The 14,509-nt window shown below is 35.4% G+C and overlaps 1 protein-coding gene across 2 annotated transcripts in view; it reads left to right on the top strand.

The window, feature by feature from the left end:
• TBC1D12 (TBC1 domain family member 12) overlaps window positions 1-14,509 on the top strand; it is a 59,074-nt gene that overhangs the window by 32,751 nt on the left and 11,814 nt on the right. For both annotated transcript variants that reach the window (XM_063307411.1, XM_063307412.1), the window contains 5 exons: window positions 5,383-5,498; window positions 7,577-7,659; window positions 10,146-10,263; window positions 10,601-10,707; window positions 13,680-13,760. In XM_063307411.1, coding sequence (XP_063163481.1) covers window positions 5,383-5,498; window positions 7,577-7,659; window positions 10,146-10,263; window positions 10,601-10,707; window positions 13,680-13,760 — 505 coding nt within the window. The remainder of the gene's footprint in view (window positions 1-5,382; window positions 5,499-7,576; window positions 7,660-10,145; window positions 10,264-10,600; window positions 10,708-13,679; window positions 13,761-14,509) is intronic.

Raw genomic sequence — 14,509 nt, 5'->3', positions numbered from 1 at the left:
TTACTTCGTTATCTTCACTTCCTCTTTTTGGCGGTATGTTGCCATAACCATGGCAGTGCAGACTAGTTTTATTCTGATTATTTTTTATTAAGCTTCCTGTTTAATATCTACCAAATTCCCTTTGCTAATGCCAGCATTTTCTCTCTGAAGTGCAAATTCTTAAATTAAGTGCCTCATTTTTATGAAGACCCAGTTTGGTTTTGAGTATTCATTTGTTTAAGCCCAGACAGAAATTTCCTTGTGTTCTGTTTTGAGAAGAATGACATATCCTGATTTGGTTTTTAAACAGAATACTTAATAAATTTAGAATTCCACATCTGAACTAAACTTGTGTTTATGTTTTTCAAGAAAGGATCATACAGAAAGAGGTCAGTTATGCAGGAAATTGCATTAGTATCTGATTCAGAAACCCCTAAACTGTATTTTTTTATTGTTTGCATCACAAAAGCTTTTCGGCTTCCATCAGTTCTCCTATGATGTCTGCTTACAGTGGGTAATGAATAGAAGGAAAGCTTTGGATGAAACAAGACAGAACTAGCAAACTTGTCTATTGCCTGAGTATTTATCAACTAATGTTAGGAATCCAATATGTCTGTGTAAGAACTAGCAGCTTTTATAAGGGCTTAAAATTGAAGTTATACAGAGATTAAAAAAAAAAGACATTTCCTGCCTGAATGCTTATGGTCTAGTATAGTTTTCCACACAAGAAGGAAAGGCAGTGGGAGGAAACATTCAAGGTTTGTTTGTTTGTTTGTTTTAGCAAAAACCCCAAACCAAGTAAATCTCAGTGGAATTAGGAGAACCTTAGATGATGCCACATATGTCTGAGTGGAACTGCAACATGCAGCAATTGTGCTTGCTGAAGCTGTACAGCTGTTAACTGTACAGTTACTGGTCTGAGATGGGGCAGTTATACAAATTAATTTCAATAAATAAATATAAATAGGTATTTTCCCCAAAACAGCAGACAGAAGGTGTATCATCTGAAATGCTTACAGCATACAAGCTAAAAGCTGTGGCAGATATTCATCTGTGAAACACGAACATGATTCCCTTTCTCTGCAGCATATCTTGCCGCCTTTAGAAAAGTCTCTTCAGGAAATGGATGTCTTCCCATCCTGTTTATAGCATCTTTATGGAGATTTGGAGAATCAACTTCACATTTCAAAGAAATGGCTGATATAACCCAACAGCACTTATGGAATACAATGTGGATTAGATTTATTTTGATCTAGACTTACTAGTTCTTAGAAAATTTAAAGACAGCTTACAAAATGTAAACAATTGTTAAAAAAAATAAAAGATACATGTGTAAATAAAGCACATAAAACAAATATATTAAGCATAATTAAAAGTGCCTAACAAGAAGCATCAGGCAATTATGTGTTATCTTGCTGAAGCCACTGAATGTAGAGAGAGACTGATACTGGCTTATTTGCCAACAAGGAGCCTTTGTGTCTAGCACACACAGACCTGCAATAATGGGCAAGAAGGAATGCTGTCAGATGCCTTTTCCCAGCTTGGTGCCTTTGCTGTGTTGGATTATAACTCCTATCCATCTATGTGTCTGGGCTGTGCAGCAATCTGGATTCAAAGGGCAAAATGTGATGTGGAACATGGTAGGTATACACATAACATTTCTCAGAAATTCCTTAAACCAAATGTGTTTTTTCTGGGAATTCTACAGGAGTTGAAGGCGGAAGTTGTGCAAACCCAAATAAATTTGCAGCTGCTTTGATGTATTCCCAGAAGGTCCTGTTATATACCCTTGTATGCTTCGCCTTATATTTTGCCCTTGAAATCTGGAACTCTTTACAGCTCTACTATGTATATCATCTTGTATTACTCACAGACTTGGTTTGTATAAAGCACCAAGTTTATTTACCTTTGGTTTCCCTGGGGCTTTGGATTTATGCGTCATGCAATCCTAGCCACTGTGGTTTGTAAACTATGGTGTATAGGTTAGTAAAATCTATATAATCCTGTTTTCTGCAGATTCTTCAGGAAAATTATTTAAAAATGGATTACTATAATGTGTGAGTGCAACCATTGCTCTGTAACTGGTTGCTGTTTCTTCTTGACAACATAAGGTCAAATAAGAAAACCAATATGTCACAGTCTGGTGGAATATAATATGTTGTATATCTTTCCTCTTGGTTCATATATTTAAATTCCTTGAGACTGTTGTGTATGTAGCTGAGGTTTATGAACATTACCTGGTCTGTTTTTAGCTGGTGTTACAGTTAAAAAAAAGTCATGAGATGACAATATTAGCTTGAAGCTTTATATTATCTAAAGTATACAGTGCTATTTAATTACAAAGCATTCAGCTAGATTTTTTCACTTTCTCACATACCACAGTCTACATAAAGGGGTTCAGTGTTTAGAATTTTTTGATCCCTCCTTTTTGACTTATGCATGTTAGTAGTGACACAGAAAACAGTGTCCAAACTGCATTCTTAATTGAGTTTCAGTCTTCTAGTCAAGAAATTGGTATTTATAAATTATCTCAGCTGTCCTTTAAAAATCTATTTAAACATCTATTGATATATTAAAAGTTATAAATAGTGGTTTCACTGTACAAGCATAGAATTTTGTATTGGTATAGAATTCAGTAACTGAATAATTTCAGCATTCACATGTTTTATTTCAAAAACTGGTTTTCTAATCCTTATACTTGTAAAGGCAAGCAAAAAGTATTAATAGATAATGCCTGTTTAAACAAGAATGGAAGTGGAGCAGAGTAAGACTTAAATGTCCACAAAGTGAATTTTTAAATTATATTATTATTTAATATTATTTAACTTTCTATCTGTATCCCAGATTAATAGATACATTTCAACAGGATAAGCAAATGAAATCTATGCAGGGAGCTGAAGAATTACATTAGCACAAAACTTTTGAATATCCCATTGATTTCACTGACTGCTGATAATAAATCATGAAAGCCTCTGCATTGATATGTTCACTGACGGTTTTTCTGTTGCATTTTGTTGCACCATTTGCACACTTGTATTGATTGTGCTTTAAATTCTCTGAACAGATGCATTTTATATTCTGCTAATTTGTTCTTATAGCTATGTATGAGCATGTGTTTTGTTTTCCATTATCTAAGCTACTGATGCTTCCCAGTGGACCCATGGGGCGGAAATAAATTTAAATTCAGAGAGTTTGGGGTTGTTTTTTTTTGCAATAACTTGGATTTCTGTTGGCAGTTATTTAAGATAAAAATACTGTTTATATTAAGATATAAAGATTTGAAATGTATTGTTGAACACTTATTATGTTAAGGCTTGGTTCAAACTTGTTTAGTAAAAAGAAATCTTGCTGATTCTACCAGATAGGTATAAGTAATGTGGATGGCTGAAATACATAAATTATAAAACAAATATTTGTTATAGATTGAAGTATCATGTAACATGGCATGCAAAATGTAGACGAGATAGCAACGTGAGCACATTCAGAAGGCCTTTCTGATGGGGCCATTTTTTATGCTGCAGCATTCTCTAGTAATGCTGTTCTGGCCTGCAGCATAAAAAATAAATAAATAAGCTAAATAAATGCTGCAGTTCCCATATCGCTGGCATTGTAGAGTGCAGGACATCTTTGTGACTAGTAGTGGACCAAATCATCATAAATCAAATTGATGCTGCTATTGAAATTGATGCCATTTCATGTTGTAAAACAGATGCTTTATGAAGGAGTCTCTTTGTTTTAGGATCTTGCAGTCTGTTGGGGAGAAAGGCATGAAGTTCCTTATTTTGATTCCCCAAATGATATTGGAACTCTAATTACATCCAGACTGGTGCTTAGCTATAGAAGACCTCTTAGAAAGATGGCACAAAAGTTGCTGTTGTAAAATACTCATAATCTGTTGATCCAGTAGGGTGACATCTTGGCAAAATATTGATTTCTGAATGGGGTGAATATTTGTTTTTACATTTATGGCTGCGATCCTGTACCCACTAAGTGGGTATAAATCACATTGAACTTGGTGGGATTTACTTATGCATAAATTTACAGGATTATTCCAGAAAGACATTCAAATTAAGATAACTTTTTTTTTAAAAGGACAGCATTTTAGAGCATATTTCAGATTCCTGTAGAGTAAAAGACACCTCCACAGATATTGGTAATGGGCCTTTATCTCAATATCAAAGATTTTGCTAAAGGTATAGCTTAGAGCTTATTGAAATGCAGTTTTTTAAGGCAGACTGTGGGTTTGGTTCACTGTTAAATTTATAACCACTGAACATACATTCAAAATGACATATATAAGAATGCTTAATGCTCTTTTTTCTCTTTAAGATAGAGCTCCTGCATCATCTCCAACATCATTAGACTTATTTTAATACTAGCAGTGTTATATTCTGGTACACTTTGAGAAGCTCCTGGCAACTAAAATCATTAGTTTCATCAGATGTAATAATAAACCATGTTTAATACTTATCAAAATAAGCTGAAATTAGTTTTAGGCCTGATGTACATTTTCCTCAAACAGTGTCCAGATGTCAGAAGGGTTCATTTAGCAAATGAAAGTAATCATTAGGTCTGAATTAGCATAAGTTCCAACAGTTTGAACTATAATTAGTTAAAACAAATCAGCCACTAACCATTGTTTAGAAAATTGGCTTGATTAACCAGAATTTAAGATCAGATATAATATTTCAGTCCAATTATATTTAAAATGGAAAGAAAAGATTCCCACTCCATCCTCTTAGTGATGCTGGGGGAGGACAACGGTGCAAGTGTGAATCCAAGGTCCTTGTATATACATTCTTATTTCACCTGAACTAGGCAAATGTTATTTCCCTGGTGTCTTTCCTTCTCTTTCCTTATAAGTTTCAGCTTGCATAATATTGTTTTAGGTTGTAAGAGTTAGAAGTGCATTTCTCTGTGGCACGTGCATATACAACTAACTGATGCAATGTCTCTCGTTCAATCTTAAATTAGCCCTAGGTAAAGGTAAAGGTTTCCCTTGACGTAAAGTCCAGTCGTGTCCGACTCTAGGGGGCGGTGCTCATCTCCGTTTCAAAGCCTTGGAGCCGGCGTTGTCATAGACACTTCCGGGTCATGTGGCCAGTATGACTCACGGAACGCCGTTACCTTCCCGCCGAAGCGGTACCAATTAATCTACTCACATTTGCATGTTTTCGAACTGCTTGGTGTGCAGAAGCTGGGACGAGCAACGGGAGCTCACCCCGCCGCGCGGTTTCGAACCGCCGACCTTCCGATCGACAGCTCAGCGGCAAACATTGTTTATCTAAAATGAACCTGACATAACCTAAGTCATTTGATCTCAATAGGTAGCTGGTAGAATCTGAACTGTGCAGGTTATTATATTTACAAATCTGTAAAAGTTTATTATTTAATTTTGTTTAGGAATATGAAGCACGGATAGGAAAATTGTGTAAACCTGCACCCCAAGCAACAAGACGTAGACATTTTGAATTTGAGCCACTTTCAACCACTGCTCTTATTCTGGAGGATCGACCATCGTAAGTCCCTGTGGATTCTTTTTACAAGTGTTTCAGTGTCAGATCAAAAAGTAAGCTGAGGTAGATACACAGGTAAATTATGCTTGAATTGTAGCACAATATGCCCCCATTTCCAAAAGTAATAACAATTTTTTGTGAATATATAGGTATATGCAGTGGGAATAATTTTAGAAGTACTTTTAAAAAAAAAAAATACATAATTTAAAAATAAAATATTCCATAGCTATTCACATTAAGAAAATTAAAACTTATCTTAGTAGGAATACAATAACATAGTTTAATTTTAATAAGCATCAATTGGAAAAAAACACTTTCTTGAGTTAACCATTATGTTCTATTCTGTAGTCTATTTGAGCTCAATCTAATACTGCTTTTGCATGTTTGACTGTAGAAGAGTTGCAACAACAAAGTATGTACTCATGACAGAGCCTAAAATAATTGCTTTATTTTTAAGCTTAGACAAACCGTTTAAAAATCTAAATTGGTACAACTTTACTACATAAGAATTAGGCTTTAATGTTAGTATATATCTGAGGAACTGTACTTTGTACAATTGACATGCTGCTGAAAATAATCCTGTTTCTAAAGCAACTGGTAATACCTTCTTTGGAACTATAATTTTGAAACAAATTAGATCTTTGAAATTTAATACTGAGATTAGATAATAAAATGGGCATTTTTATCACTTTTTAAAATAAATATTGTCTACTCTGCATGGAGTTGATAAATTCAAACTGATCTGGTGAAGTAACTTGTTGCTTGTTTATTTTTATTTTATTAGAACATTTATATGGCCAAGATCTGTACGTGAAGGATGAAGAGTATTTGATATTTTGTGTTTTTCAAGAGTTGTTTTTGGGGTTAAGCAAAATCACTGAAGTCAACTGAGAGGTGTGGAGGATTTGGGTGGATACAGAAGTAAACCGTCAGAGATTTATAGGACAGCATGAAACTGCTAATAATAGTAGAAGTAGACATTCAGGTGTTTTATACCTTGCTCTTTCAGTGTTAATGCTGGTAACATACTTGGAAGGACTCTTTAGAGACCAGAGTATGTAACTTTGCAGCTTTCTGTTCGCCTGAGGCAAGTACTAGTTGTCCACATATGTAGTACTGCCACATCTCTTCTCCCTGTAGAGAGCTTTTTTCATCCTCTAACCAGCCTTTTTTCTCAAATTACTCTTATCACTAATTAGAAGAGCGGCAGATCACTATCTAAAATCCTTGAATATTTCTTTTAAGGACAGTACTAAAGTTTGGTTTGGGAAGATGTTATGATTTCAGGGAAGGAGGAAATTATTTGAGTGATTGGGGTAGGAGTTAGCTGGAAAGCAACTTACTGAAGCTGCAGGGCTTTGGTAGTGAATTATTTTAGGCAGGGATGGATGGATGGATGGATATCAGAATGGTTATATAGAGTTTGTGTAGAAGGGGCGTGGCCCTATTTTTGAATGCTTTGGAATAGGCACAGCTCTCAAATGTAGATGGATAGTTGAATAATGAAAACAGTGACGTTGCATAGTAAACTGGAGACAGTTCATATTGATGACTAATTATACCACAGTGGTCTATTGCTTTGGTTTTCATGGTATCATTATCTTTTTGGTCTTACTTGTGTGCATACTTGCACTGGTATATTTTTCCCTACGTCCCCTCAGAACCTATGTTGGGATCTCTTAATAGACAATTTTCAGCACCCTTATTCAAATACAGTTTTCAGGTCTCTCTTAGATAGAACGGTAATAGTCACATATCATTTCATATTATCTTTCAAATATCCTTGGTCCAAATTTGTCAGAGAGCAAATTGGTCAAGATGTGCACCTTGCATTGTATCTAGAAACTAAACTGTTTTAGCATAAAATCATTTAGTTCAAACTATAATTTGTTCCATTGTTTGTAATTAGACTTGCTCCTGAAACATTAGTTATACATTCTTATGTAACTTATTTGTGATAACCTGTAAAACTAAGGATCTGTTGGGAATAAGTACAATTCAAGCACTCCTTTTTTAATGTACGAAAAATTTAACAAGACTTTAATTTGATTAATCTATTCAATACTTACAATTCTTTCCAGGAACCTTCCTGCAAAATCTATGGAGGAGGCTTTACGTCACAGACAAGAATATGATGAAATGGTGGCAGAAGCTAAAAAGAGAGGTATGTCTGATCTAGATTATTATCTAATTTATCTGATTTAACCCAGCTTTAAAAACTGGCTTGTTATAGAGGCACTACCCTGTTTATATTCTTCAGATAAAATTAAAACACAACATTCTTCCGAGTATTGTGGGTTGTTTTTACTACTACAGGACCACGTGTATGCTTCAAAAGAGAGTTGACATTCTGGAAAATTTAATTTCCATGATTGATCGATTGTTTCATGTTTAAAACTCAAACCCTGAATTATCATTACTCATTAGTGAGTGTATACATTCATAAACTACAGACATAGGTAAAGATTTTTAAACACACTTGCTTTCTCATATGCATATACATGGATACACTGTACCATATATATTTGCAGACTATCCCCCCAAAGGGTCAGATGTGACTTGGTGCTTGCACAGGGGACCTTTCACCTTTTACTATGCTAGAAGAAGAATTTGTAGTATGACTTTCTAGATGGTTTTATATATTTAAATATGTGTACTTTTTATATATTGTACTCAAGAACAAGTAAAATGTGCAGTATATGAATATAGACATGAAGAGGTCCACTTTTTTCCATCCTCAGTAATTTTTCTTAGAATAGCATTCAGTAGATCCTTTCTGAAACAAAAAAATTGCCATCTCCTCCCATGTGTGAACCGTATTTATATATTTTGCACAGTATGCACTGTTTGTATAATCTGAAAGTATATGTTGTTTAATGTAATGTAGGTGTGAATATTGAATTATTTCATGATGTGATCTTTGACCCTCTTTGTCAAACCAGTCATCTTTGAGGGCACGCCAGTGGTGTTAGTTATAAAATATACAGTATATACTCTTGATACTTTATGTGTATGAAAGAGATTGTTTATTATACATGCTTCTTTCTAGCAACAAGATATTTGCTATAGGAAAGAAGCATAATCTGTCATACAAAATGTAGTGCATTTGGCACATACTGTTATGTCAAACAACTATAATCTGTGTTTCCAGTATTTCAACGCCAAGTATGCTACTAAACCAGATTGATTGCATCCTTTATTTTTTTTAATTAGGCTTGATTTGTGGCAAATTACTCTGTATTTAGTCATGCACAGAACTCATATCTTTAAAAAAAAAACCAAGTTTTTAAAACAGTTGCCTCATATTTTCAGAGTCAGGCGGGAGCTTTCAAGATTGTGGCTTTTCAATCCCATCTCTATATTTAAGTACAATTGTGGTTCAAAGTATAGTTCTAATTATTCTGATGGGTCAAGAAATGAAGTTGTAAATTTTTCTTTAAAAATGTACTGTGACACGAGCTTCTATAAACTATAATCAGGGCCTTTTTAAGATTCTGAGAGGCCCAGCAACAGAATATTGTTTTGATTTTCTTCCATTATTTTTGCTCATGGAAGTCATAATTGGGAGTATATGGGAAACTACTGAAATAATTGTTTCCATTACATTTTAACAGATTACTTTTTCTGGCTTTTATTAATAATACTGATCCACTCATTTTGAAATACTAAATTATGATGGGGGAGGGGGGCCCTACCATTGCTGGAACCTATGGCAATTGCCCCATTCTTTAAAAATCATTAGATCCTATATTACCCTGCCCTGGTAGGAATATATAAACAAAGGTGTAGAGGGGAAACATGTGAAAAATGGGATTACATGGCAGTGAAATGAAAAAAGTACAGTCTGTGACAGTTTAATAATTCAAAGTATAGATGGTAGCACTGAAGTTTCTTTGATGTTGTCATGGCATTTCTCCTTTTGCATCCCTGTGCCTAAATACAGTTATTTAATTAGGGCAATGTCTCATGATATGAAATAGATTCTAATCTAAGAAAACTTAACCATTTTAAATAATATTGCTGTCCAAGGGCACCAATGTGCCAATAGCAGTTTTTCTTGACATCTGCCAGGCTTTGTGTCTTGATGTGTAAAAATGACATTCAAAATCGAATATGACTAAGTAGATTTTCACAGTCACAAAATGTTGACTGTAAGATGTGTGCAAAACACTTCACCCATAGAAATGTAGCATTCTGAGAAAGGTTCTGATTTTCCTCCAGATCACATCACCTGACCATTCTGGGTGTTACGGGGTAATTTTCCCTCAGTAAACCTTCCAAAATAAGGAAGTGATTTATGGTGTTCCAAATTTACTTCTAGAAAACAGCTGGAAACCACCCTTGGGACTGCCCAGTAGAAAAAACAGAACATTCTGGAATTCCTCAGAATGTTCCTTTTCGGGAGATGGAACACTTTGCACATGCCTGTTGACTTTTTCTTGCACAGTTATTGAAAAAAGAGCTACAACAGTGTAACAAATTTGTACATTCCCGTTATTAGATTTATCTCTGCTAAGGGCTGCTTTACATAGCAGATACATATTTTATAAGTATTTATATTTAAGGGACCCATATCCTTTAATTATCTAATATTTGTTTTAAACATAGCTTTTTGATGTCACATTGCATTTAAAATTCTGAATTTAATAGAAATTAAAGAAGCTCATCGAAGGAAGAAAATAATGAAAGAACGCTTCAAACAAGAGGAGAATATTGCTAGTGCTATGGTGATTTGGGTCAATGAAATTCTGCCTAATTGGGAGAGCATGTAAGTGTAGAACACTTGGTAATTCAAGTTTGATACAGACTTCTGCATGTTTTCCTTTCTGTTCTCAGCTGTACTTTTAACTGATCGTAATACAGAATTGCATTCTCTGGCGTCTGCTGTTTTTTATTCAGAAATCCCACGTAAGAAAGCAGTGTGTGCTGTCTTGTAAGGATGAGGCAATATTACACTCATAGGAAGCACTACTAGCAAATTCTAATAGAAGATCTCTGGCTTCTCATATGGAGCTAAAGTTTACTGGTGTATTTGTTTCTAGGAGATTTCTAGCAGTGCTAAAAACGTTTACACTTACACTCCTTTTACTTCTATGTCTTTATAGGCGTTCTACAAGGCGAGTGCGAGAATTATGGTGGCAAGGATTACCTCCAAGTGTTCGTGGGAGGGTTTGGAGTCTTGCTGTAGGAAATGAATTGAATATCACTCCTGGTATGTTTTGAAGCATACAGATAGTTTCAGTGATACCCTGCAACATAACTCAGCTTTGGCTTCATTGAGTATATGATGGTGGCCACATGCTGAGGAGTAATTCCATTGTTAGCCATAACACTTCAGTAGCTGGTGCTTCCCTTATAAATGATGAGAATGTGCAACACTCAAATCCATGTCTTAAACTGAAGCCATTTCTTTAAAAGAAAGTCAATAGTGCTGAATGAGTAGAATAAGTTAAACTGACATGTTGCTAACTAAGACTTAGTTCAAAAACTGATTTTTTTACATACAACTTACGATGTCACTTTTTATGATATATCACTTAGTTATGCATTACATAAAATTTTATTAACAATTTATTAATTTAATAAATAAGAAAATAAAATATAGTATTATATTTTAAATTTTGGCTCTTTCAGTAAATAAGAACAGGATTATCATAACTGATAGGTTCAAAATGAAAAATGCTCTCTGGAAAGCTATCAGGAAAAGTAGAATTACACTATTATTATATTAAGCTCAGTGTTTTCTAAGAAGAGTATATATGTTCCTCCAGACATTTATGAAAAGCAGGTTTAAAGAAAGAGCAGGATTCCCATCCTGAGCTTGGTAAGTCCAGGAATCCTGGCTGATTTTGGATGAATTCAAATCTTGGTAGCTGAATGGATTTTGCTGAAGAAATTTGCTAACGGTCTGGCCTGACTTCTGTTCGTTATCTTTAAGAAGTCCTTAAGAATGAGGAAACACATTCTCTTCACAAAAGGGGTAAAGGACAATCCAAGAAACTACAGATCACAGTGCTTGACATTGATAACTGGAAAAATCCCGGAATAGATCATAAAGTGACCAACCTTAAACACCTTGGAAATAGTGCAATGTTTACTATTAGTCTGAATGCATTTGTGAAGCCTTAACAAACTAATCTTTCATTTTTTTTGAACAGTTAAATTTCCTTAACAGATCATCAAAAGGGTTTGCTAAAATCAATATATTAGTACTCTCTCCCCCCACTTCTGGTGTGTTTATGATGCTGACCCTAATCATATCATTGCAATAAGATAAATGTAGAGACATGTTTTCCCCAGAATGAGGAAAGGGTTAAAAGGGCACAAAATGGTGTATTTGTGTGTTTGTGTGTGTTTGAGAGAGAGAGAGAAAGAGAGGCTTCTTTTCAGTAGTTGCAGTTGTGACTCAGTGACTAGGGAGGTGGTGGTTAGGTTGTTTGAGCCAAACAATGATACTCAACAATTTCTCATCAAACTTTAATAAGATGTCAAATGGAGTACCATTGAATTAGGTCCTGGGCTTTCTACTCTTCAGTGTTTTTATTAATGACTTAGATATATCACATTCACAGTTAATTCAAAACTGGATGGTACAATTAATACCATAGATCACGAGAGCAAAATTCAAAATGATCTTGACTAGTTAGAGAGATGGACTAGAAGTAACAGAATAATATTTAATAGAGATAGATGCAAAGTTTTTCAGTTAGGAAAAAAAATCAAATGCACAAGTTTAGGAATGAGGATTATCTGGCATGATAAATGTGAATAGGATATTTGAACTGTAGTTGATTATAAGATGAATGTGAATCAGCAAGGTAACACAGCTTCTAAGAAGGCAAATTCAATTTTAGGTTGTATCGCAATTTTGTTTTGGATTGTTCAGAACCCGGCTTGGGTAGCAAATCCACTTCTGGGCATCACACTTTATGAAAGGTTCTGGTGCAAGGAAGGGTCATCAGGGCTGGATACTATGTCCTGTGAGGAGAGAGTGGGAGTATGGGAAATGTTTACCTTGAGAAAAGGTGTTTGGAGGAGGATATGATGGCCCTTTCAAAGAAAATAAAGCAGTGCCACATAACAGAATGCCATTGCAAATTCTCTATTTTTGCATAACATGGAATAGTAGTCTTAGTTACAGGAAGGCACATTCTTGGCTGCATGTTAGGAAAACAAATGCTAAACATAAGAACAGTTGGACAGTGGAACAGATTTCCAAAGGAAATAGTAAGCTTTCTTCCTTGGATATATTCAGAATGAGTTTGAACAGCCATCTGTTGAGAATGCTTAATTTGGATTCCTGCACTAAGCAAATTGCTTAGACTTCATGGTCTAAATGGTTTCCTCCAACTCTTATGATTTTCAGAATTCTGCGTATGCATAATCCAGTATTTGTATACGTTATATGAAATATATATGAAGCATACAATTGTGTACAGGTAGTCCTTGCTTAACAACCATTAGTTCAGTGACCGTTCAAAGTTACGACGGTGCTGAACTAATGGTAGTTACAATTGCTCCTCGAAGTTACGGCCATTGCAATGTCCCCATGGTCATGTGATTGAAGGCCAGCAGCTGCCTCAGCCAGGCACACCTCATCAGCAGGAGGAAGAAGATGGTGAAGGTCAGCTGGGGGCAGCAGGGGTAGGCAGCTGAGTGCAGGGCGGGCAAAAGGGCAGAGGTAGGGGGAAATGGGTGGGGTAGTTGAAATGAGGGTGAATGTGGCAGGGCAGGAAAAGCGTGAGGTCCTTGGCTAACAACGGCATGGTCCTCACCTAATGACTGCAACTGGGAATACCGGAATTATTGTTGCTGAGTGATGCAGTGATGTGATACTTCACCTAACAATCATTTTGCTTAGTGACAGCTTCGCTTAGCGACAGAAATTCCAGTCTCAATTAGGGTCAATAAGCAAGGACTACCTGTACGTATATGCATATTCATAGTAACAAAAGCATGCATTTGTCACTTTGTATTCTGTTTTTACCCTTTGGGGGGTAGAGCTTATTGAATCTAACTACTGAAGTTATATTGTTGCTAAATTACTAAACGGAGACTTCCACCAGTCAACTTATAAATGTTCTGATTTTAAATATCTGTAAATTAATGTTAGAATGAAAATTATATAGTTCAACTTGCAAATCATAAAGTTGATTTTTGGCTACATTTTGCTGTGTTTTGCAGAACTCTATGAAATTTTCTTATCTAGAGCCAAGGAGCGATGGAAGATTTTTGAAGAGACAGGCACTGAAAATGATACAGAAGGTATTGTGAAATGGTACCAATAGCTACTCTTAGCATTTCACAGCACATAGTATACTGTTCATAGGGTTTATGCATAGAGACTTTCAAAGATTTTAACAGTATAGTCTCCCAACCCAGAACATTTAGCAGACAATTGTGTGTTTCATGCTTATTTATCGGGAAAGTAACATGTCAGAGAGAAAGATTCTAGAAATTTTATGTAGAGGATCACATTTGGGACTCTATTCTCTATACAATTCTGAATGATCAGTGTCATGTGAAACTTCTGGATGTGCTCAGCCCTGCATTAAGAGATCTTTTTTTTATATTAGAAGTACATAGCTCTTGTTGTTATACATAGCTCACATAAATAGTGCCCTCTTCTTCTGAAATAACAGCCTGACTTCGTAACTTAGTGAGTAAGATGCTGGTTTCATAAGTTACACTAACATTTTCTGACTAGGTTCACTTTTTGTGCCCAGTTGGTTTTAATCCTTTCTTCTGAGCGCTACAAAATTGAGGGAAAAGGCTGTTCTTTTTAGATATAAGCTCCTAACCCTATCATCTGTTAAATGGCTGTTTGGTGTACATATCTCTAACACACTCATGATCCTATTTATAGGTAGTCCTCATTCAGGGACCACTTGTTCAGCGATTGTTCAAAGTTACAATGGTGCTGAATGAGGGGACTTATGAGCGGTCCTCACATCTGCAGCTGTTGCAGTGTCCCCGCAGTCATGTGATTGTGATTTGGGTGCTTGGCAGCTGTC

The sequence above is a fragment of the Candoia aspera genome, chromosome 6 (genome assembly GCF_035149785.1).
Source record: "Candoia aspera isolate rCanAsp1 chromosome 6, rCanAsp1.hap2, whole genome shotgun sequence".
NCBI lineage: Eukaryota > Metazoa > Chordata > Lepidosauria > Squamata > Boidae > Candoia > Candoia aspera.
This window is presented reverse-complemented; position numbering and strand designations above follow the sequence as displayed.